This window comes from Erythranthe guttata, chromosome 13 (assembly GCF_056151865.1).
Source record: "Erythranthe guttata isolate IM_541 chromosome 13, IM_541, whole genome shotgun sequence".
NCBI classification, from domain to species: Eukaryota; Viridiplantae; Streptophyta; class Magnoliopsida; order Lamiales; family Phrymaceae; genus Erythranthe; species Erythranthe guttata.
This window is the reverse complement of record NC_142545.1, coordinates 9,827,807-9,854,812: the sequence shown is the minus strand read 5'-3', so window position 1 is coordinate 9,854,812 and position 27,006 is coordinate 9,827,807. Positions and strand designations below refer to the sequence as shown.

Here is a 27,006-nt window from a genome sequence, read left to right as displayed (position 1 = left end):
TGTATAATCGGAATAATTAACATAATTTGCTTCATTGAAACAAGAACATATGCCATAATAATATAAATGTTGTTTAATGGAACAACTAGGTATTTGTTAGCAACTTGATTGTACTTAATAATTATTACATACAATAAATACTTTACCAATGCTATACATACATGTAGGTAAAAAAATAAAATATTCATACATCATATATAATAAAATTAGTTGGTTATAGGGAACATAAAAGACAATTTAGTAGAACATATATGTTCAATTGCAAAATTCAACTTGGTAGAAAAAAAAAAAAAAACAATACACTACCACTAACTTAAGGGAAAAATAATTGTTGCCATTTATAAGATTCTAAGTAAACAAAATAGAATTACAAAAAATAATATCGAAAAAAACATATTAATCGGATTAAAATGTAAATTGCGGTACGGTACGGTACTACCGTGGTATTAGAAATACAATACCAATACCGTACCATATTGTAATGGTACGGTACTAATACCGTACCGTAGATAATGGTAACCGTTCTTTCGGTAATTTTTCGGTAATCTTTGGTTGGTATACCATGGTATATGGTAATCGGTATTTTTTTTCCAGCCCTACAATTGAGAGTAGAAAGGGATAAAGTGATATCGAACGAAAGTACAAAGGGTGAAAGTGGAATTTACGCTATTAATAAGTAATAATAGTTACACCTATTTGTAACAAAAAAGATTACTCAAAAAAAAAAAAAAAAAAAACAAAAAAGAAAAAATCTTATTGAACGTTTGGCATTCCGTTGTTAATTCCGTCCTTCAGTTTCACTAAATGGCATCTTCACTCACCATTAATATCATTAAATCATATGAAAAATATTTTTTTATCCCACTCTTGCAACTTAGTTGTCTCATTAAATACAAATAATAAACATAATTCGTACAAGCAGAAAAATAGAGATAAATTCATCGTAGTAGTATCAAGTCATCTCACAATTCCACACTCATAATTTGTCCCATATATGATTGTAACTGAAAGTCTAATTTCTCAACAAAATGTTCCAAATTACACTGTTATTCTATGTTTAGTCCCTCATTAGTTTTAATTAAATAAAACTTCAAAACTTCAAAACGAAAATTTGCATTCAGGACTCGCTAAAGATGAGAATGCTTGGAAGATGGACAAAGGCGATGCATACGTGTTAAAGAGGTAATCAAGCCTTAGTAGAAAACTTTCTTTTTACTTATGTTGTATCATCAAAGCATTTAAAGAAATTTTTGGTTTGTATCTATAGAAATATCCTCTGTTTTCTCGCTAATTATTTATTGTCCAGTCTTAAGAAAGCTACTCGGATTATTTGTTGCTCAAGTTGAAGAAAAATTGGCCCGAGTTCCTTGGGACAATGCATAAACAACCATCATGGGATCCATAGCTCCAAGAGATCAAAAGTATACTTCAATTCTGTTTTTTTCTCTTTCTATTTATGAATTAATTAGTATTAATTCCCATTTTATATTGTCATTATATTGGGTCTGAAATATTTAATCTCTAGTCCTCCAAAGATACTTGAGAATGTGTTTTACTGCGGTCCAATACTCTTCTCACAGATTAGACTGATATCGGCTCACTATGCCCACGGCACATCAGATATCCATTCTAGTTCATAACACAGCGTGCACGAGACTTCCTACTGCCGAAGCATAAGGAATCGTCCTCATTCTTTGTATCTAAATGGATGTCTTAGTACATTGATCCTTAGATAATGAGACTCCGTGTCTGAAAGGCAATGAACCTTTCTTGGATTCTTGCATGCTAAATCGGGCGAGGACTGTGTCGATATAACTTGCACGTGAAATCCCTAGCATCTTATTCTTGCGATCTCGCAATAGCTTGATCCCAAGAATATATGCAGCTTCACCCAAGTCTTTCATATCAAATTGACTCGATAGCCAAACCCTAACTGATGATAATACTCCCACATCATTTCCTATAAGAAGTATGTCATCTACGTATAATACTAAAATACCACTACGTTTCCGTTGCACCTTTTGTACACACATGGTTCATCCAAACATTGATCAAAGCCAAAAATATTTGATTGCTTGATCAAAACGGATGTTCCATGATCTCGATGCTTGATTAAGTCTATAGATGGACTTCTTGAGCTTGCATACCATGTGTTCTTGGTATTTGGCCACAAAACCATCGGGTTGCACCATATAGATGGGCTCTTCAAGACTTCCATGTAGAAAAGTTGTCTTGACGTCCATCTGCCATATTTCATAATATAATTGAAATGGTCGACTATTGAGAGCAAAATGCATATAAACTTAAGCATGGCTACTCGCGAAAAAATTCTCCTCATAATAGATCCCTTCTTTCTAAGTAAACCCCTTCGTCACTAGTCTCGCCTTAAAGGTTTCCACGTTTCTTTGTTTCTGATTTAGGATGAACTGATCATTCAAATTGTACTCAAGCCCACATTTTCCAACTGCCACGCTCAGAATGAAAAGGAAAAAAAAACTTGTATCAATGACTAACCCAATAAATTAAATCTTAAATAACGTTACAATAAAAATATAAATTTCATATATTATTCGTCTGACAAAAAAAATGTCAACAATATCAATTTAATCAATAAAATGTCCGGCGTTTTTTTTAAAGAAAGATTATTAACTTAGTGAGAAAAAAATATAAAATTTAAAGCAGAAACTTGAAATAAGAAGAAATACTACTACTAATAATAAATAAATGAAGTTGGTTGGCCGATAATACCCAACGAACCAACTTTTTAGCATATTACAAACTAACAACCGACCATACTATCATGGGTTGGTTGGCATTATCGACCCATCTTTAATGGATTGGTTGATGGTTGATCAACCACAAAAAAATATGGATCGAAAATAGGTTGGTTGGTGGGTAAAACCAACACAATGAATAGCTTGATTGTTTAGTATGAAAGTAAAAGTATAAAAAGATCATAACAACACACATAATTCATAAAACAATAACCACTACAAGAAATTTTATATTTCACAACGAAATATTTTGTTGTTGAAAGGGTAAAATTTCGTTGGCAATACAATTCACAACAATTTTTTGTTGTTGCCATGTTCGTTGTCAAAGCCTCATTACTAAAAGTTCATGGCAACAAAAATCAAAATTCGTTGTGTATACACTATTATAGCCAACGAATCTGTTTCGTCACCCAAAATATATCGTTGCAAATACCTTTATAATCTAGAACGAATTTGTTCCGTTGCCAACTATAATTCGTTGCCAATACATTTACACAACAAATTTATTTCGTCGCCGATGTATTTAGTATACGCAACGGATTTATTCATTGCAAAAATATATGTATGCACAACGAATTTATTTCGTTGCAAAAGAGATATGTAAATTAATGGTTCTCTTTTGTATTGGAGCCCGACCCGACCCACATCCGTCCGATTCGACCCACATCCGTGGACCCGACCCTCGGACCACCCCGGCCTTTGACCTTTGGACCACCAACCTATTCAGAATCAGTTTGTTGGGTCGAACTCGGGGCTGGTCCAAGGGGACCAACATGATAAATGTCAAATATATGGCACCATGACAACCGAAGGATTTGAACCCTAGTTGATTTCAGTTTAGAGAACCCTTCAACCACTTGGGCAACATCATATTTGTGTAAATAGACTTCAAATAACTTTATAAAAACTAAATAGACAAGGTAAAATGATTAAAAAAGTTATATAAATAATATCAAATTAAATTATATAAATAAATAAATATTGAGTCATAACGAAAAATATATATATATATCGATTTAATAACATTACTTAAAATTAAATCAAGAAAAAAAAGTTGGTTTTTAAATTGGCAACGATTATATTTTGTTGCCAAATCTCGTGGAGCATTTCCAACAAAACAAATTGTCGTCTTTCGTCACTTATTGGTGACAAAATAAATTTGTTGCTTTTGTAAATGTATTTACGACAATTTTATATCGTAGCAAAAAGAAATACTTGTTTGCAACAAACAAAGTTGTTGTCTTTCATTAAATTCGTTGCGAAATATATATGATACTATTCGCAACAATATATTTCGTTGCCTAAGAGATTCAAAGGCAACAAAAACATCTTGTTACAAAAACGATAATCTTTATGCACAAATACTATATTTCGTTGCTAAAATATAACTATTGGCAACAAAATTAATTTCGTCGATAAAGAAATCGTTGCCTATTTTACATTTTCTTGTAGTGAACTTAAAAAAATAAAATAATTATTTTATCATTATAAAATTTCGTTTCTCAATTTGAAATCTTATTTCTTCTTGTTGTAAGGAAATATGTATTTTAAAAATTAGTTACCAAAATTATAAATGAGTTTAAGTAGCCAAAGTAGTTCAAATAGATTTAATTCACCAAACAATAACTTACAAAATAATAACTATCATTTTACTATGACAAAATTTTGTCTACCCATTTTTACGTCTTTTATCTAGTGGTAGTAACAAAATAGGTTGGGTTATGTGGAGTTGGGTTGAATTAATTTCTTCGAAAATCTCTATCGTCTGAGTTGTCCCTCTATGTTGTGGTTATAATGTGGAAGCTCTGGGACAATCGGAATCATGAGTTACACGGACAACGGGGGCCGGGGTTCCGATCGGGGAGACAATAAGTTGGAGCACAACATTTCTCGACGGGTATAGTCAAGCGAAAATTTTGGACGAAAGAAATCGTCAATCAAACAACGTAATGACTTGGAACCTGCCCATACCAGGTGTCATCAAGATTAATGTAGATGTTGCATTCCCACCGAATAAGGATTATTACGGTGTTTCGATGATGGCAAGAGACCATCGGGGTTCGTGCATATGGTGGAAAGTGAAGAAGATGAAAGGCATACCAAATGTAGTCGATGGAGAGACATATGCGGTTCTTCATGCTATGCATGTTGCTCAAGAAAAACAATGGAGTTCGATCATGATTGAAGGAGATAATCTGACGATTATCGAATCACTCCGGCAAGGCGAGCCATCAACCTCATCATTTGGGGCACTGATGGATGAATGTTTTCTTATTCTGAGTTCTCTTATTTATTGTTCATTTTCTTTCGTTAAGCGCTCGGGTAATAAGTTGGCTCATGATTTAATTAATAACATTGAACTATTGGGTTGTGAGGAATCTTCTCTCCCCCTAGAGTTTGCTTCTTAGTTAATATAATGTTATTTTCCATAAAAAAAAAAGGAAAAAACAAAATAGGTATTATAGAATTTATATACCTAAATTTAAATTGGTTTTAGATTAGTACTAAAATAGTTCAACCCATATAATTCACCAAACGATAATTTAAAAAATAAAAAATATTATTAAACAATTATTATATTTCGTTCACCCATTTTTAAAATCTCATATCTAGTTGTAGTAACAAATTATTAATTTTGAAAACGAATTATTCAAATTTAACTGAGTTTAGTCTAAGAAATTAATTCAAGTAGTTCAACAAAATTCACGAAACAATAACTTAAAAAATGAATTTTTTTTTTTCCATAATAAATCTCCTTTCACCTTTTCTTGTAGATCTTGTATATGGTGGCAACAATATAAAAATTTTAAAATTATTTATTCAAATTTAAATGGATTTCATGTTTATCAAAGTAATTAAATTAGATATAAATATAATTCACCAAACAATAACATAAAAAATGACCATTACTGATTTACCATTATAAAAGTTTGTTTACTCGTGCGATGCACAGAGGTATAAAGAACATTATAAAGTACTTTTATTTCGTCCACGATAATGCTTTATACCTGCATCATTTAAAATCTGGTAAAAAAATTGGGTTAATAGCATTTCGCCACCTGAACTTTGCTCGTTTTCGCACTTTACCATCTTAACTAAAAAAAGTTACACGGGCACACCCAAACTCACTTTTTTGACGCACATAACCACCTAGGAGGAATATTCCGGCGAATCTTCTGATTTTCCAATGCACGTGCAATACACATGCTTAATGGAGGGGTTTTTTTTGTTATTTCACCTTAAAAAATTTGTGGGCCCTCTTTTTGCTCTTTCTTCTTCTCTTTCTTATTCTCTCTCTCTTTCACGCACACCCACACACATACAAACATGCCCCATCATCATCTTCTGCTTCTCTTCTTTCTTTGTGTTTTTGTCAAGAATCAATGCTGTGATGGGAACTGTGAAAGTATAAAATCATGTGGTTGATCCACATGTGGTAATTCAGACATATGCTTGTCTAATTTTTTTAAAATCATTGGCCAACGAAAAAATCCAGAAAAAAAATTATATAAAATATAAATATATACATATATATACATACAAAAAAAATTGAAGTGAATTACCTATGAGCTCAGTTTATGGGTGGTGATATAACAGGATAGTCGGCAAGGCATTGGAATGCCGTTACGACGAACGAGACCAATTACTAGTCTTCATTGCTCATATATACTTACACATATATATATACACACAGAAAATCTGAATCGAAATCAAAAAAATCAAAATTAAATCAAAGGAATGGATTTATGTAGAAGCAAACTCTTCACGCTGGGGTGCGTGTTTGTGTGTGCTGTTTGAAGAAGGCGAGATGAGTAGAGATCTGAGCTGTGGGGATAGAGAGGCGCTGATGAAGAAGCTAGGGTTTTTTTATTTAAAAAAAAATCAAAATTAATTGAGTAGAGAAGGAATTCATAGAGAGATGCAGATTGATTCTTCAATATGTGTTTGATTGTGTGTGTGTGTGTTTATTGGACGGCGGCGCTGAGAGCTGATGATGGGGATGTCTGTATATGTGTGGGTGTCCGAGAAAGAAAGAGAGAGAGAAAGGGAGAGAGAGAGAGAGAAAGAGAGAAAGGGAGAGAGAGAGAGAGAAAAAAAACAGGCCCCACAAAAATTTTGAGGTGAAATGACCAAAAAATCCTTCCATTACGCATGTGCATCGCGCGTGCGCCGGAAAATGAGAAGATTCGCCGGAATATTCCACGTAGGTGGTTATGTGCGTAAAAAAAGTGAGTTTGGGTGTGCCCTTGCAACTTTTTTTAGTTAAGGTGGTAAAGTGCAAAAACGGGCAAAGTCTAGGTGGCGAAATGCTATTAACCCAAAAAAATTTACATGAATATAACTATGGGTATAAAGAACGAAAAAAAAAATGAAAGATAAAAAGAAACATAAACTGAGACGTAATGTGAATGAATGAGGTGGTAGGAGATTTTTATAGGTGTGTTGATGGAGAAAAAAAAATATTAATTTTTAAAGATAATAAGCAAATCATAAACATTAAAAAGGAAATTGGATGGTTGTTTTTTTTTTCTTTTTTTTTTTTTGTGTGAAATGAATTTGCTGGTACATTTGCTTGCTATGGTCAATTGCGAAAAAAACTATGATAAATTCATCATTTAATATATAATTTATCATCAATTAATTAAGATGCATGAGTAGAACCCTATAAATAATTGTTTTCATAATTCTTGCTAACAAAAATTAGTTATCATTTCTACAATATCATAAATGATTTGATTTGATTTTATCCTCATTTCTCACATATGAGTTGATATCTATTTTTTTCTTAAAAAACAAATATTTATAAGTTTCTATATATAACTAACAATACACGAATGGCAAAAGAAAGTTATTGAATTAAAACTTGTTTTAAAATAAATAAAAATCTGGAAGAAAAAAAAAAGAAAAAAGGAAAGAAATTTAGATCGAAAAACCGGAAGAAATAATTAGTAAATAAAAGTAAAGAGTTTCTATAACTACAATATAAATGGACATAATTCTTTAAAATGTTGGCACCTAAATGGGTAATAAATGAAATGGGATGTGAAAAGAATTAAAAAATGAATATTACATGGTAATGATATCATATTAGGGGTTTTTGTGCATAATCCCCAACCAAGCATGTTTATTATTCTAGGTTTTGTGGCTATATTTTTTTCAGCAATAAACATATCCCTTTAATATCTTATATATAAAAGAAAGAAACGCTGGGCAACCCTAAAAAACCCTAATGGTATTTCTGTAATTATTTATTTTTAATTTTTTTCTCTCTACTAATTTATAACTATAATTTTTAACAATTATCAAAATTAAAACTAACCCGAATCCTACCTTATTGGTACTTATGTAATTATTTATTTTTAATATTTTTTCTCTATTAATTTTTAACTATAATCTACTAATTTCTAACTATAATATTTAACAATTATCCCAATTAAAACTAACCTATGTAATTATTTATTTTTAATATTTTTTCTCTACTAATTTTTTAATTATAATTTTCAACAATTATTAATCTCCTATTTTTCATCAATATATCTCAAATCTTAAGAGATAAAGCTAGAAATTCAATTTGTTAAATCTTAGTCTATTTATTTGGATTATAAATTTTAATATGTAAGATTTAAAAAAACTAATATTATATAAAATATGAATAATACTACATTATTAAATTCAATTATTAATCTCCTATTTTTCATCAATATATCTCAAATCTTAAGAGATAAAGGTAGAAATTCGATTTGTTAAATCTTAGTCTATTTATTTGGATTATAAATCTTAATATGTAAGATTTAAAAAAACTAATGTTATATAAAATATGAATAATACTACATTATAAAATTTTACTATATTAGTGTACTATATTTTCTTATTATGTATTAAATTGTTTTTTTTTTACTCTTTAGATAATATCCCGTGCATCGCACGGGGAAAAATGCTAGTTTATTATAAATAAAGGAAACATTCATGTATATGACAATATTACCCCCAACCCTTTATACCCAATTCTTAATTGTAACCCCAATTTAATCAATTTTGTCTACAAAAATCCAATTTTGACCACAAAAATTTAATTTTGACTTTTTTTTTTCACAAAAAGATTTTTAGCAGCCAGATTCCGGCGTTCACTTTTCGATATTTTTTTTCTTCCGGATTTTTTCGCCAGTCTCCGGCGTTGACTTTTTTTTTTTTTTTTTACGTCCACCGCTAAACGTTGACCGTAATTGTGCTATCACTAACAATAAATTAACGTAATTATACTGTCAATGACAGTTAATTAACATAATTGTACTGTCGTTGACAATACATTTATGTAATTGTTCTGACGTTGATAGTAAATTAACGTAATATTATTATTTTTTTATTTTTTGTTATTTATTTTTATTTTGCTGACAAGTCAACGTAATTATATTAGTGTCATTGACAGTAAAATAATTGTAAACACAATATTACTGTCAACAACATCAATATTATTATTTTTTTGGGTTTTTTGTTTTGTTTGAGTTATTCACGGAGTAACGTAATAATATTACTGTCTATTATTGTAATATTACTGTAAACACAATAATATTACTGTGGTTGACGGTAATATTAATGTTGTTATAGTAATATTGCTGTCAACCACATCAATATTATTATTTTGTTTGGATTTTTTTTGTTTGTTTGAGTTATTCACGGAGTAACGTAATAATATTACTGTCTATTATTGTAATATTACTGTGGTTGACGGTAATATTACTGTTGTTATAGTAATATTAATGTCATTCACAGTAATATTAATTCTTTTGGCTTTTTATTATCTTTGCATTTGTTGGACAGTCAACATAGTAATATTACTCTATTACACAATAATAATGAGTTTTGTTGTTTTAATATTACTGTGCTAGAGATTAATATAGCAATATTGATGTGTTAAACTGTAGTTTGGTTAAATTTACTGTGTTTAACAATAATATAGTTAATATTACTGTCAATCACAACAATATTGCTATTTAAACGAAGAAAAAAAATACTACAAAAAGAAGTAAAAAAAGTCAACGCCGGGAACCGGCGAAAAATCTGGATGAAAAAAAAAATCGAAAAGTTAATGCTGGAAACCGGCGGCAATTTTTTTTTTTTTTTGAAAAAAATTGAATAATTTGTGAAATTTGGGGTCAAATTGAGGTTAAATTAAATTAAGGATGAAATTGGAGCATATTAAAGTATGAGAGGCTATTTTACTGTTTTTACAAAAATGTGGACCATGTGTGAACTTATTTGCAAAGAAGTTTTTTGTTTGGATCTTTTTATGAATAAGTAGGGCTGGCAATCGGCCATGTGAGCCGAGCTTCGGTCGGCTCAAGCTCACATAACATCGAGCTTCGTCACTATAGGCTCAAGCTCACATGTCATCGTGCCTCATTAGAATAGGCTCAAGCTCGGCTCATGTATTTTTTCGGGTTTCGGGTTTATATCGGGCCCCATTACTATATAATTGTACTGAGTATATTTTTGTATAAAAATAAGTGATGAACAAGATTTACCTCCATTGAAGCTATTAAAAAAAACCTAAACGATCTTTGAAAGTTATTGGAAAAACTTGAAAATAAAACCGAAAGAAGTAAAAAAAGATTAGTAACTCTTATTATTGGAAACATTTTATATTCTCAGATCTCGGTGATATGTTGCATTTGGTTCATATTTAACTTATTATCACCGTCACTACTTAATTCCTTTTATTTTGACTTTTTTCTTCGTAAAATCAAATAATCTTATACGGTCATAACTTGTATGTTGAGTCATAGTATTAAAATAATAAATATATTATATATTTTATTATTATCCTAATCGGTCGGGCCTTATTCGGGTTGAGCTATAGTAGGCTCAAACTCGGCTCATAAATAAATCGGGTTTAGTTAAATTGCTCAAACTCGGCCCGGCTCACTAAAAAGTAGGCTCGGTTCAAATATAATCGGGCCGAGCCATCGGGCTTCGGTTAGGCCCGGCTCAATTGCCGGTCTTATGAATAAGTACTCATTGATGGGCTTATTTGTGAGGACCCCATCATATTATAGAGTGAAAATATGTTTTGCCACGTAGGATGAAATTTCTATAAGTTATAATTAACATCATTTTGACAAAACTTCTTTCAATTGGTTGAGAGAATTTAGAACAGGAAATACATAGTAGTGAATTTCAAATTTATCATCAATAAACTATAGAAAATGAGAAGGGAAATATAAATTGAAGAGTAGTTAAATATGTTGAATAAACAAATAGAATATGTGTAAACTATGATGATATATTTCGATAAATACATAACTCAAAACAATGAAAATAAATTTATAAACATTCTTCAAAATGAAATGAAAATAAGCCCCCAAACGATTCAAACATTGCCCATTTATGCAAAACATAATCCAAAACCACCAATGTATGAATGTCACATGATCACATCTAAAAATATATATTATATATTACATATCATATAATATACATTATACAGTTAAATATAGATAAAAAATAATTTAATCAAACCGATTACGAAACCACATAATGATGGAAATGAAAGTGGAAAAAACGAAACGTGACTGCAATTAGGTGGTGAATGTAAAGTTTATGTCGAAAGTGCAATAGCGTAAACATCACGACATCCATATCCAGAAATCATTAACTACAAATAAACCATTGTTAGATATATAAATATCACGAAAAAAAACAATAATGCAAAATTAAGTATGATTAAATAATCTAAAATGTTAAATGTCGTTTCAATTTTACTAATGTCGTTTTGATTTCGAACCTAATTTTGACATATTTCTATTTTGATTTTGGCAATATTCGAAACACGAAAACTGTAGTTCTTTGGGTTAGCTTTCTAAACCAACTTAAATCCGCTAGATTGGATATCGTGTGACAAATTTATGCATGAATGAGTCAAATTTTGAATTTTAGATACCTCAATACATCAAAGTTGTGGGCAGTATCCATTGATTCATATATATTTCTCATCCGACATCCAATTTTGGTGATTCAAGTTGGATTAGAAAACTAACTCAGAATACTACAAATTATATTTTTCGGGTTTTGCAAAATTTGAAATTAAAAATGATCAAAATCACGTTTATGGTCGAAACGATGTTATTAAAGCTCGAACGACATTTATCACATCCCTTAAATAATTAGTGCTTGTATACAAACAAACTAATAAATAAAAAATAAAGATTTATGCTGTCAAGAAAATTATTCGGACAATACAAATTTTTTTGACGCGAAAAACATAATTATATTAGGCACTCATGGCCAGAAACGGAGGGAGGGTTACACCTTCCAATGAATCCAAATACTCACGCGAAGCAATTTCGTGAGCTAGTTTATTGGCATCACGCCTTACAAAAGAAAAGGAAATAGAAGAGAAGAGACAAGTGCGAGCTAAAACCGCCTCAATAATAGCGCCGAATGAAGTAAGTGAAGATCCTCGGCCATTAAGCGCATCGATCACTGGGAGACAATCACCCTCAATAATAATGTCAGGCCATCCTAAACTTAACGCCATAATAGTAGCTTGCAAAACAGCCCGAGCTTCCCCCTCGGCAGGTAACACGCGGCCAAGATGCCGAAAATTCTGCCACCACACACTTTGACCTTGTGAATCTCTAGCAACCATAGATGTGTAATAGTGATCATTACCTTGCGGAAAAGCTGCATCAACGTTAATTTTAATCACCCCTATTGGTGGCGGAGACCACAAGATGGCATGGGACCGCTTGTCGACGATGCTACGACTCAAACGAGCTCCACGATATGATTCCATGTACGTGCTGCTCCATCCCACAATTTCCCCAAATGCCCGATATTCATCACCATGCAGCAGCTTATTCCGGCGATCCCAAATACTCCAGAGAACCACTGCAGCCAGGTGAAACTGTTCTACGGAAAGCTCTCGGGCCAATCTGCTCACCCAGCTCCAAACCGAGGGATTCATGTCTCTAGTGGGTAGAGAAATTGGTAAATGTTCCCACACCTGCCTAACTCCATGACAGTGAAAGAAAATATGCGGCAAGGAATCGGATTCTATTCCACAAATATCGCACAACGGGTCCGAGACAATCCTCCGCCGAAACAATTCAACTTTACACGGTAAAGCTTCCATGCATGCTCTCCATAAGAATACCCGAATTTTTGGTGGCACGTCAAGTTTCCAAAACCATTTCCAGTTGTAAGAGTGCGATCCACTGTTTGAGCCGACCAAGCCTTCTCCAACCCGCAAACTATGGCGACTCATAATGTTATGATAGCAACTTTTAACCGTAAAATTACCCAAATTCGAGAAACCCCATATAATTCGATCAGTCGTTCCCGCACCTCCAATAGGAGTAGTAAGAATGCGTTGCTTGTCCACCGGCCAAAAAATATTATCAAGAACCTCAGTCTTCCACGAACCCGTATTACTGTCAATAAGGTCCGCTACCGAATTAGGGAAAGCCGAGTGCACGGGCCTGGGAGTGATAAGCTTTGGGCAGTTATCATGGAGAATCCACGGGTCGCACCACACCGATGTATTCGTACCATCCCCAATTCGCATCCGAACACCTTCTTTCAAATGGCCGCGGGCCTCAACAATGGCTCGCCATGTGGCCGACGGACGATGGCCTACAACCGTAGCCCAGAAGTCCCCATTGTGGTAGTACTTAGCTCGCATAATCTTTGACAGTAAGAGCTCCGGCTTGGTAACGAGTCGCCAGCCTTGTTTCGCCAGTAGAGCGAGATTAAAACTCCGAAGATCCCGAAACCCCATGCCCCCATCTTCCTTCGGTTTGCATAGTTTCTTCCATGCAACCCAATGCGTCGTTTTATCCATGCCATTCCCCCACCAAAAACGACGCGTAATGGCTTCAATCTCCTGAACCAAACCAATCGGCAGTAGAAAGCAAGACATAACATACGATGGGATTGCCTGTAGGACTGCCTTAATTAGGATTTCTTTCCCCGCCTTAGAGATGTTCTGAGAATTCCATCCCTTTATTCGGTCCCATACCCTATCTCTCAAGTATTGGAAAACCTCCTTGCGCGATTTCCCCAAAGCCGCCGGGAGCCCCAAATATTTTTCATGACTCACCACAACCTGGAAGCCCAAGATAGCATGTATAGATTCGCGGGTCTCCGGTGGTGTAGCTGGACAGAAACTAATTGTCGATTTCTCCATGTTAATCACCTGGCCAGAAACACGTGCATATTGGAGAAGAATTTGTCGGATTGTCCCAGCATTATCCTCGTTTGCTTGGCAAAAAATTAGTGTATCATCCGCGAAACACAAACTCGAGACCATTGGAGCGGTCGGAGCTACTCGAAATCCTTGCAATCGCCCTCTTTCCGTCGCCCGTTGCACCATTGCTATAAGCGCCTCTGTACAAAGAATGAAAAGATATGGCGAAAGGGGGTCGCCTTGCCTAAGCCCCCGCGAAGGGACTATCGAACCACATTGCGACCCATTGAACAAACACGCGTAAGAAACCGTCGAAACACATAGCATAATCAGATCAATTAAACCAACAGGAAAACCGAACCTACACAGAACATTTCTCAAGAAAAACCACTCAATGCGATCATATGCTTTACTAATATCTAACTTCATAGCCATAAGATTAGAGCGTTTCCGAGAGTTTGTTTTAATGAAGTGATTAATCTCATAAGCCACCAATACATTATCCGTAATTAGTCTTTGCGGCACGAAGGCACTTTGGGTAGGGGATATGATATCGCTCAACACTTTCTTGATTCTATTAGCTATAGCTTTAGAACCAATTTTATAAATAACATTGCAAAGGCTTATGGGACGATATTCAGTCATTTTTTCCGGTTTAGACACTTTAGGAATAAGGACGATATATGTGAAATTAATCGAGGGGGGAAAAATTTTGTGGTTTAAGAATTCAAGCACACAATCAATGACACTGGAGCCTAATATTTGCCAATATTTTGTATAAAATACAACAGGGAAACCGTCAGGCCCTGGGGCTTTTAACGGAGCCATTTGAGAGATAGCGCGAGTTACCTCATCGGCAGTGAAAGGAAGTGAAAGGTGTTGGGTAGCCTCACCGGAAAGCCTCGCCCCAATATGGTCCAGAACTTCATCTATCTCACTCTCCTCCGGATTCGTCGACTGAAACAACTCCTCGAAGTATCCCGTGATAACCCGTTCTATGTCTTCCCTGCTGTTATGCCACCTCCCCTCACCATCCCTAATTCGGTGAACCCAATTCTTCTTTTTTCAACCCGTAGCCTTCGCGTGAAAGAACTTTGTGTTACGATCCCCCTCTTTGATCCATTGAATTCGGCTCCTCTGTCTCCAATACAAATCCAAGTCCCCATATGTCCGTTCCAGTTCAGCCTTTAACACCTTTTGTTGGGCGACATTTGCTTCCGACTGACTTGCGGCCTCAAGATCGTGAATTTCTTGCTGCAGTTGGTGGATCCGTTGCCTCGGTTTATTGAGCACCGAACGGCTCCATTGTTTGAAAGTTGTCGTGCAATTTCTAATGTTGCGAATAAGACTCTCAAAAGGGTCCGAAGAAAACCCCTTGTCCCATTGTTGACGCACTATATCCTCACATTCTTCTTGCCGGGTCCACATCGCCTCAAAACGAAAAGCTCTTCGTCCCATCTTCGGTCGATGAGTTTCCACAGGGTCAACTTCTAGCAGAATCGGAAGATGGTCTGATCCCGTAGCCACCAAATGATGAACAGTAGCATTAGGAAAGATCTCGCACCATGCCGAATTCCCACAAATGAATTGAATTTAATGGTTGAAAAGAAAATGAAAAAAACAAAAAAATACGAAAAGGAATAAAAATCCCTTCTTTCTAGTGTTATAGCATAAACCTAATGGTGGTGATGAATGAGGTTATGAAGGTTTTATAGTTGTGTTACTGTTTTTTTTTTTTTTTTTTCCTTTTTTTTTTGAGTGATAGTTGTGTTACGGTTAACATGAGAAAAATGTGAACAATATGTAAATATGGAAACAATTAAATAACATTAAAAAAAATATTTCCAAGATTTGATTTTGAATTTAAAATTTAAAATAATTACTGTATCACAAAAAAATATGATTAAATAATTATTGTCCTCCATAATTTATGAAATAATCGAAAATAGAAAACTTTGAATATTAAATTAAGAGATCTTGTTCAAATTTACTTCAATAATATGCATCAATTTTCCAAAATCATGTCAGTATTTAAACAAAATTCCTATAAAATAGTACATATATAGATCTATAAGTGGTGATTGGTTCATAATTTATTACACTCACCATGTTTATAAAATTATTCATTACCAAAATATGAATTACTCAAAATTATGGAAACCTATTAAATCAGCAAACTTCAATACATTAACAAATTTATTAAATTATGCACGGTACTTAAAGAAAAAAAAACCAAACAAAATCCAATCAATTCCTTAAGTTAGACGAGTACATGTGTATAATAATGTCGTGAAGGAAATATTTTACAAATTAGTAATATTTAATCATTTTTCTTACTTCTCTATTCGTGTAAATTGGTTTGGATAAAGTATATATATATATATATATATATATATATATATATATATATATATATATATATATATATATATATATATATATATATATATATATATATGGCCAATAGCAAAAAGGTCCATCCCAAGGGACTTAAATACACATTGTTCCACAAAAAAAACAGTCTTTCAAATACACCCATCCCATGCCTTTGGTCAAAAATACCCTCCATAATACATTTTTTGTCAATTCCATCCATTATAGTCTAACTTCCTTAATATTACACATTGACGTCGGATTTAAACAAATATATCACATTAACCCCCAAAATATTTTTTTTTCAGAAAATAATTTTTTTCCCGGCCAGATTCCGGCGTTGACTTTTTCTTTTTTTTTTCCGAAATTTTTTTTTTCGAATTTTTTTTTTCTTGGAAAAAAATATTTTAATTAATATTACTGTCTTGGCTACTAAATTATTGTCTTAGACAGTAATATTACTGTTTTGGACATTGCACTAAATGACTTGAAAATTAATTTTTGTATAACAATATAAATTATTTCCAAATACTTTCTCACCAAATTATCCGAGAGGTAGGTCTTCTCAAAATATTTTATTTTATTTCACCACCAAAATGAAATATATTTTCTATTTTACCCATATTTTTTATAAATTCATAAATTGTCCACCATCAAACTAATTAGAATATTCACCAAAAAAAAAATCTATCATTTTCCACAAGAATCTTCACCACACAATCCCATCCTCTCCATCTTAAGTGAATGATACTTTCATCAGAGAAAAACACTCAAAGGTCAAAAGAGCAGAAATTCTCGTTCTTGAAAAAATAAATTAAGAGCGCTCTTGTAGTGAAAAAAAAAACATAGATTTTTGATATTGTTGTTTGGTGGATTAAAATTTGAAAAATATGTTACTTTTTATTCAGCACAATTTGTCCAGAAACTGATTCAAATTTGACGATTGTTAGAATCTTATTTTGCCCTTTTAGATTTTAAAAAAGAAAAAGCAAACAAAAAAAAATGGTGTAGAGGAAGATTAAGCGAATATAAGGGAGGGTGGTGGATTAGAAATTTGAAAGGTATTTATGATATTTTATATAAATTTAGTGGTGAATTAAGATATCTTGGAGGTGGAAATAGCCCTACTCATAATTATAGCAAATATTTTCACAATTTATAATAAACGATACAACGATTGAATAATGAGAAAGAATATGAGATTTTGTTTTGTGATTTTTTTAGCTTTGAATTAATTTATTGAGCAACTATTTTATTGTTATATTTGGGTAAATAACACTAAACCAACTAAATTTTGTCCCTTTTTTTTGCAGATTACCACCTCAAAAAAAAAAAAAAAAACTACGATCCCATTTCAACTCAATAAGTTGTGCCACATTACCTTTTTTTTAATTTTCAGACAAAAATAGCCAGAATTAGACCCATATGTGTTGCACCTTGCAAATCGATTTGCAAGGGGTTTTTTGTTTTTTCAAAATCACAGTCCTTGATTCCTCCAATTCTTCCTTTTGTTTCTTTCATTTGTCTTCCATTTCTTCTTCGCTCTTCCTCCACCTGCTCCTCTTCCTCTTCTTAGTCTTCTTCTCACTATTGAAAAATCTTACACTGTTCATTCAAATAGTATTATTGCATAAATTAGTTTTTTTTTTTTGGGATAACTAACATTTAATTCTCGATGATTGGCTTTCAAATTACACTGCACCTTCCCATGTTTCCAATCTATTAAATTGATTAAATTTGCTGGATATACAATATTCCAATACATAAGCATTATGCTTTGTCAATTTCAAAACACTTGCCATATAATTTCAACATAAATATTTTTTTTATAACAACTTACCACATTAATCAATCAATTAAAAGAGCTTTGTCAATTTCAAAACCCTTTACCATAGAGTTAGATGCAAAAACTACCCATGTGATAATCTTAAGATCAAAAATTCCCCTGGGATAAAAAAAGTGACAAAAATCTCCATGTAATCAATAGTCAAAGTCATACACTCCCCTAACCTTTGTGCGTGTCATTCACTCGCTGTGTGTGCAACTATTTGTGCAATTTTTGTACATTTTGTGCATGAAAGGACAAAATTGCCACTATGAATCAACACTCATGAAACAATTAAACTACTCATGAATTTTTAATAATATTTAAATTTAAACGAATAAAATGAAAAAATATAAATTGTATTTAAACAGATTCAAAAAGAAAAAAAAATGAAAATGGCATACAAAGCCACCTCATCATCTTCTTCCCAAGGACCCAAACTGCCCCACCCCCACCCACCTCCCCTACTGCTAAGGACGCCGGTTCGCCGGAAACCTCAAAAAACTTAGTACAATAACCACGACAATGGCAAAACTGGAATGCATAACTGGAGGTAAACTTCACTTTTGGGGAAACCGAAGAAATGGGTGGCCCCGAGATAATGGGTTAAGAAATCTGGAATTGAGTGATTGTTTTGTTGAGGGGAGAAGAAGGTTTATTGTTGCGGGACGACGTATAATGATGTCGAAATTGTGGATCATAACTTTGAATTTTCTTTTTTTTGGAATAATTTTGTAAGAAATTTTGAGTTGAGAGGGAATTCGTTGTTGTTAGCGGTTGAGATGCATGGTTGCCGGAGAGGGGTTTCAGTCCATGAACGGAGCCGGCGACTGCAGTGGTGGGGTGGGGTGGGGTGGGGTGGGGTGAGGTGAGGTGAGGTGAGGTGAGGTGCGCAGAGAATTAAAATCAAAGTGTGTGTATTTGTGTGTCTGTGTGTTTTTTTTCATTTGGGGAAGATGGCTTAATTGAAATTATTAGGGGTTGAATTGAAAATCTTAAAAACTTTAATTGGGTCATAAAATTTTAGAGGTTGGACAGATTTATCCAAAGGTTTATTCGTCTTTTCACAAGCGGTCAACGGATAAAAGTAAAATGGGTCGAGTATACTTGTTTGAACACTTATCAGGGGGATTTTTATTATTTTTTTTTATCCCAGGGGAATTTTTAGTCTTTAGAATTAATACATGGGGGTTTTGCATTTAACTTCTCTGCCATATAATTTCAACAGATTTTTTTTTTTATTTATAACAACTTACCATATTAATAAATTAATTAATACAACGAGTGAATTGGCTAGACACACCTTTATACCTATATAGGTGGATATCCAATTTGCAATGTTTTGAAAACCGGCCCGGACATCGACCCGGTCAAGCTACTGGGTCACGGTTGGATCGGTTCAACCGGGGTCCAACCGGATTTCTTACATTTCTTATTGATATGCCTAATTGGGCCGACCCAATGGGCCTACAATTTCCTTACATACTGGGCCACGAGCCCAATATGGAAGACCACAATCACCGAGGCCCAATCACCTTCAAATAAGGTTTGGGCCCAACAATCTCATTTAAGCTATAAATAAAGGGTTGAACTCATTCCTCAGGGTACGTACTATTAACTGTATTCTCTGGACTATTTCCTCTATCAGCACGTCTGACTTGAGCGTCGGAGGGGTTTCCGCCGGATCAACCCCCGGCTTAGTTCATGTGTTCTATGATCGCAGGTACCTCAGGAGCATCAAGTTGTGAAGCTACCGATCCGCTTTGCTCTCCCATTTCATTTTCTACACTACCCTAGGTGATCTAAGTAATTAGCATCATCATTTTGGCGCCGTCTGTGGGAACGATGCAAACCAGATCACGTAGCCAACAAGATCCTCCTGAGGCGTCTGCTCGGAGAGAAAATGACACAGCTAACGACCTCCCACCTCGTGGAGGCTCTGGCTTGCCACCTCCTCCACGTCCCATGGATCTGCCTCGCGAGGTTCAGGTGATCCCCCCTCGGGACCCACCACTCGCCGATCCACCACTCCCTGCTCCTCGAATGGTTCAAATAACCGAGGATGCGCTTCAACGCATGATAGCAGAAGCTTCAACTCGCGCTGCCACAGAGGCCGTGACCCAATATATCGCCACGATGGGAGCAAATGCTCCCAACGCGATACCAGCACCTGCTCCACATGTGGAGCCACCTATGGCACCACCGCCATCGACTCCCTGGGGGCTTACATCTGCCCCCAAAATATTTCGCTCGCCAAGGGTTATCGACTCCCTGGGGGCTTACATCTGCCCCCAAAATATTTCGCTCGCCAAGGGTTATCGACTCCCTGGGGGCTTACATCTGCCCCCAAAATATCTCGCTCGCCAAGGGTTATCGACTCCCTGGGGACTTACATCTGCCCCCAAAATATTTCGCTCGCCAAGGGTTATCGACTCCCTGGGGGCTTACATCTGCCCCCAAAATATCTCGCTCGCCAAGGGTTATCGACTCCCGGGGGTATACAGTGCCCCCAAAACATTTCGCTCGCCAAGGGTTATCGACTCCCTGGGGGCTTACATCTGCCCCCAAAATATTTCGTTCGCCAAGGGTTATCGACTCCCTGGGGGTTTATAGTGTCCCCAAAATATTTTGCTCGCCATGGGTCATCGACTCTTTGGGGGCCTACTTCCGCCCCCCCTCGAACGGTTCAGATAACCGAAGAGAACCTTCAGCGTATGATCGCCGAAACTTCAACAATATCAACTTCTACTTGCTCCGCTAACGGTTCAGATAACCGACAAGTACCTTCAGCATACGACCGCGAAAGCTTCAACTCGTGTTGTCACTGAAGCAACGACACAACCGTGTGCATTCACCTCAGACCATAGGTCTCGAGCGCCTCATCCTACAGTGGGTGGTTAACCCATCCCAAGGTTGGGCATCACCCTTACCTTTCAACCCCGCGCCCCGCCCTCCGACGCGCGCGCACGCCCGCGCCCTGCTCCCCGACACGCCGGCATGATCGCGCCCTGCTCCCCCACACGCGCGACCGCTCACGCCCAGCACCACGACACGCGCGTGCCCGTCCGCGCCCCGCTCTCCCACGCGCGCGCCCCCTACGCTCTTGTCGGGTGCGCCCTCGCGCCCCACTCCGCGCCTAGCGCCCCGCGCCCCGGTTGCTCAGCAAGCCCGCGCCCTGTTCCCCGCGGGCTCAGCTAGCCTGCGCCCCGCGCCCCATTATGCGCGCACTCTGTGCCGCAAAAAAAAAAAAAAAAAAAAAGAAAAGAAGGCGAATAAATAATAATATCTTTATTATTATTATTCCACGACAATGATTAACACAAAACTACAACACTGATCTACTCCCAACTCGATTTCGCGCCAATCGCGCAACGCACGCTCTAACATCTCCAACTGCGATATGTGCGTGTGCTCCTCCTCCAACACGGGACCTCCATTCGCGCCCGCAATCTCGATCCACGTGATCCTCCACCGTGCGGCATCGATCCACACGTGCGTCCTAGATACGCGCGCCGCTCCACAGCCGGTGCGATACAACTCGCTCGGTCCTATGAACATCGATAAGCGCGCGCACCTCCCTCCTCTCACTTAATCTCGCGCAACTTCCACTGCGCACCACATAATCGCGAGGGAATTTCAACGCGCTCTACTAAATTGCGCAAGGATTCTTAATGCACTCCACCCAATAGAGCTCGCTCTCCGCAGAGAAAATAAAAAATATTAATGCTCTACGCCACGCCAACGACTAACGTAAAACAACAACACCGATCTACTCCCGATACGATCCGGTACCCTTTTCGACTTGGCTCCCACATCGTCTCGAGAGTGGGGGGCTTGCGAGACAACTCCCACGAGGAGCCAACTCGCTCGAAACTACTACCCACAGCGGGACAACTCCCACGAGGAGACCACTCGCTCCGTCCTATAACCCATTGCGAGGTAACTCCCACGAGAAGCCAACTCCCTCGGGTCTCATAACCACAGCGAGATAACTCCCACGAGGAGACCGCTCGCTCCGTCCCACAATTCGCAGCGAGACAACTCCCACGAGGAGCCAACTCGCTCGGTACTACAACCGGCAGCAAGACAACTCTCACGAGGAGACAACTCGCTCGGTCCAACAACTCGCAGCGAGACAACTCCCACGAGGAGACAACTCGCTCTGTCCTACTACACGCAGCGAGACAACTCGCTCGGTCCTACAACCACAGCGAGATTACTTCCACGAGGAGACAACTCGCTCAGAGCGACCTCGATACGCACGCTCCTCAGTCGCGCGTCATCCAATGCTTCTACAACTTTGTTGCGAGACAACTCCCATGAGGAGACAACTCGCCCGAAATTCAATATATAATCGCAAGCTCAAGATAGCACGATTACGACCCTAGAAACACTTAGAAATATTATGGGAATCTATATAGCCTGGCCAGCTTGATTACTCAAAGTTATCTACTTGTTTTCGATGGGTCCTTCATTAAAACGTGGCCACGGTCCAAACATACTTACGACCCACGAGGTCTAACAAAGGGCACGATCCCCATATAAAAATCTTGAGAGCCTGATCCCCTCCTCAAGTACATCACGCAGAAGGCTATATGTAAACACATACAAGCAACGCGTCAAAACATTGACAATGTCGATAAATAACAACTCCCACGAGGAGAATACTAGCTCCGGGCTACAACATCATCAAGAGACAACTCCCACGAGGAGATAACTCGATCAACTCTATTACCCCACGACGAGACAACTCCCACGAGGAGATAACTTGATATGCGCTACCACATCGTCGTGGGACAACACCGATGACTCAAGTCACTTACATCGCGACAACTTGGTCGCGCTACGCGCTAATGCGCCTTCACACCCCTCCGACACGCGCTCCAACGCATTTTCGCTCACCATCGACTACTACAATTTTTACTCTCGACACGATATGTCACCCATTTCAACATGGCCCCCACATTGACTCGAGAGTGGGGGGCTTAATGATATGCCTAATTGGGCCGACCCAATGGGCCTACAATTTCCTTACATACTGGGCCACGAGCCCAATATGGAAGACCACAATCACCTTCAAATAAGGTTTGGGCCCAACAATCTCATTTAAGCTATAAATAAAGGTTTGAACTCATTCCTCAGGGTACGTAGTATTAACTGTATTCTCTGGACTATTTCCTCTATCAACACGTCTGACTTGAGCGTCGGAGGGGTTTCCGCCGGATCAACCCCCGGCTTAGTTCATGTGTTCTATGATCGCATGTACCTCAGGAGCATCAAGTTGTCAAGCTACTGATCCGCTTTGCTCTCCCAGTTCATTTTCTACACTACCCCAGGTAATCTAAGTAATTAGCATCATCACTTATATATATAATTATTTTATTTATTTAATACCTCAAATATAATGTAATATATATTTTTATATTTTATTCCACTCTCATCACTTTATAAAAAAAAATTAAAAATTATTAATTTTCTTCTCACTCCTCTCTCTCTCTCTTCTTTGTAAGAAAATAGTTGCGCATGACTCAAATTTATTATAAATATTGATGTTAATAAATTCTTAAATTTTATTTACCATCATTACTTATGCATTTTATTAATATAAGTGATAACATGATTTAACCATAGTCAATTATGTAAAAGAAAACATAAAAATATAATAAGTAAATAAATGATAATATATATATTACTTATTTTTTGTAATATAATTTTAATGTCAAGGATCTATTAGTATACGAGAAAATATGTTAAAAGTCGTATTTTTATGTTATCATAATTATTTTTTTACATTAAATTCTAACAATGATTATTCTTTAACGTTACATTTCAAGAGTTTTTCAATGATCATAATATCATAAGTATGTAAATAAGTAATCACATAAAAATAACTTTCCATTTTTAAATTGAAGGCTCCACGTTTAATGTATTTTTAATCTTTAGATGTAATAATTAGTCTTATTATATACTCTCTCCGTCTTATATTAGATGTCGTTTTGGGTGGTTGTGCGCGGGTTATGTCTATGATACACCCAGTTAAGATTACACTGCATGTTTTTCTACCGTTGACCTACACAAACCAATGTGGATGTGTGTGTGGTTGTGTACTGTATATGAATGGTAAAGATCTACCCGGTGTATTTCACTCGATGTAACGTATAATAAACCATTGTGAGCATATTATGCATAGATTATAACAAAAATAACATAGTAAATAGTAAAGAACCCTTGTCATTAATTATTTTTCAATTAACTAATTATGAGTGATAATGAATATAATTGATAAAAATGCAATTAAAGCTTTATTGGAACTCTAAAATGACAAATAATTTTGGAAAAGAAAATGAAAAAAAAAAAAAACCAAAAAGACTAATAGTACGAGACAGAGACGTAATTAATAATTAGTCTTATTGTTTACTTAAATAAATTTTATAAATATTATATTTTAACTCAAACATTAAGTATTAATAAAATAATATTAAAAAATAAGGGTAAATTATTATTTTATCCCCTTGTACTGTTTCATATATAACACATACCCCTCGTATTTTGAAAAATATCACTCATCCCCTTATTTTAACATTCAACCCATTTGACTATTAACTATGTTTAGTATATATTTAGAGGTAAAATACACTTTGCACCCGTGTACTAGACATGGCCACCGGTTCGGTTAGAACCGGAACCGGAACCGAACCGGGGTCAACGGTTTTAGAACCGAACCGGAACTGGTTTGATCGGAACCGGAACCGAAAAAACCGGTTCAGTTCCGGTTCCTCATTTTTGGAACTGGGAACCGACGGTTAGAACCGCGGTTTGAACCGGTTTTAAAAAAAAGAAAAATTAATTTCCTCTCTCTCTATATATATGTATGTCTGTGTATAATATATATATATACATATATATATATATATATATATATATATATATATATATATATATATATATATATATATATATATATATATATATATATATATATATATATATTTATATGTCTCTCTCTCTCTCTCTCTCTCTCTCTCTCTCTCTCTATATATATATATATATATATATATATATATATATATATATATATATATATATATATATATATATTTAAGTATTAAGAAAAAAAAATTACGTATTTAAAAAAAAACTAACTTTTTTAAATATACTTTCCACTTTAAAAAAGACTATTTTTAAAAGTTTTTTTTTAAGTTTTTTAAAGTATTTTTTAAGTTATATATATATATATATATATATATATATATATATATATAAAATAAAATAAAATTATATTATTAAGAACCGAACGGTTCTACGGTTCTAACCGGGAACCAAACCGGAACCGGTTAGGAACTGAACCGCAAGGAACCGGATTTTTTCGGTTATGTTCCGATTCCTCCAAAATCGGAACCGGAACCGGCGGTTCGGAACCGGAACCGGAACCGGAACCGAACCGAACCGTGGTCAGGTCTACCGTGTACTATGGAAAATGTCGCATTCACCCCTATATGGTGTTGCCTCTTTGTAATGAATCAAGCATTGAGAATATATAATATATTAGGGATAAGTTTAGATAAGAGTTTAATTGTGTAAGGCTAGATCTTGATGTTCTCTTTATTACATGAGAATGTTATATATACATACACAGGTCTATACAAAGGCCCTTTCTCCTATTTATTTCACTTTCTCCTATTTATTTGATCACTTCATTTGGCACTGCTAAGCGATCTTGCAGTAACTGCCTGTTACTGAGTTCTTCAGAATCAACAGGCTTCACCCTAAAACTCATTCGAAGAAATTTCTGACCGTTAATCGAAACAAATATTGCACATAATAAATCAACTTATTATTTTCCCAATACAATTCACCCTCGAATCTTCATCGGGGATGGTATCGACAGAATCTTTCAGTTTCCCTTCGGACAAAAGAGGGTCCCGCGAGATCATAAAAGGGCTCGTGTTTGGCTGAGCGAATGATCAACAGGGCAAGTTCGGGGGTTCCATATATCAGGTGTAATGGGCATGAACAGGTCTCCACTTTCGGTAATATAACAAATGGGGCCAAAATTGTAACAAATGAGACTAGCTTCACAAACAACATTGATTACAACTACAGAGTGAATTTACTCGGCATAAGCGTATCAAAGAAGCGTTCGAACCTGCCAAACGGAACCTTCACAAGGGGGTGTGTGGTAGATGTGGGGTCCAATGGGAGTTATCTCGAGACACATGCTTATAACAAAGTTGTAGAGTGATGGCACATCATTTTGAACGGTTTAAACTCCCGAGTTATTATAAGGGCATTTAGGAATTATCCAAACACGGTGTTTCATTTCCGAGGAGGGGATTTATAGATTGGGATGGAGAATTTGTTTGATTTTACGAGTGTTCAGTTCTGTCTGGCGATGCAAAAGCATGATGGGAAGACTGTACTAGGTTCTTTCCAACAACAAATTAAAATGTTAGGTTTGTGTATGATATTGGCAACCCGAAGGTCTTGTTTGGAAATGAGGAATGCTTATGGGACAAGGCTTGAGTTGATCGGTGTAATCGACTACTTATTTACATATCTCATGTGTCGTAAATCATTCTTCATGTTATAGAGAAGTTGAAAACTAATAAGTTGTTGCTTTAATGTCATAGTATTATTATTTATCTTTCTCAAACGTGTATAGAATTTGAACAATAAAACCGCAATTAATAATAATTTTGGGTAAATTCCACTTTCCCCTCTTGTACTTTGGCTGTATATCACTTTACCTCCTTGTACTCTCAATTGCATTGATTTGTCCGCTTGTACTTTGGTTCGATATCACTTTACCCCATTCTACTCTCAATTCATCGATTTGCCCCCTTGTACTT

At 35.7% G+C, this 27,006-nt stretch overlaps 1 protein-coding gene and 1 non-coding gene across 2 annotated transcripts; one reads left to right on the top strand and one right to left on the bottom strand.

Moving 5' to 3' along the window:
- Window positions 1–4,723: 4,723 nt before the first annotated feature.
- On the top strand, window positions 4,724–5,182 carry LOC148765843 (uncharacterized). The gene has a single exon (XM_088812372.1). It carries the CDS (start codon window positions 4,724–4,726, stop codon window positions 5,180–5,182), a length of 459 nt encoding a protein of 152 aa, XP_088668498.1.
- Window positions 5,183–6,341: 1,159 nt separating this feature from the next.
- On the bottom strand, window positions 6,342–6,436 carry LOC148765842 (small nucleolar RNA Z43). The gene has a single exon (XR_016029447.1). It is a non-coding gene; the product is annotated as a small nucleolar RNA Z43 (small nucleolar RNA).
- Between the last annotated feature and the right edge of the window lie 20,570 nt (window positions 6,437–27,006).

Coding starts and splice junctions, on each gene's coding strand:
- LOC148765843 (XM_088812372.1), top strand. CDS start 4,724: ATGACTTGGAACCTGCCCATACCAGGTGTCATCAAGATTAATGTAGAT.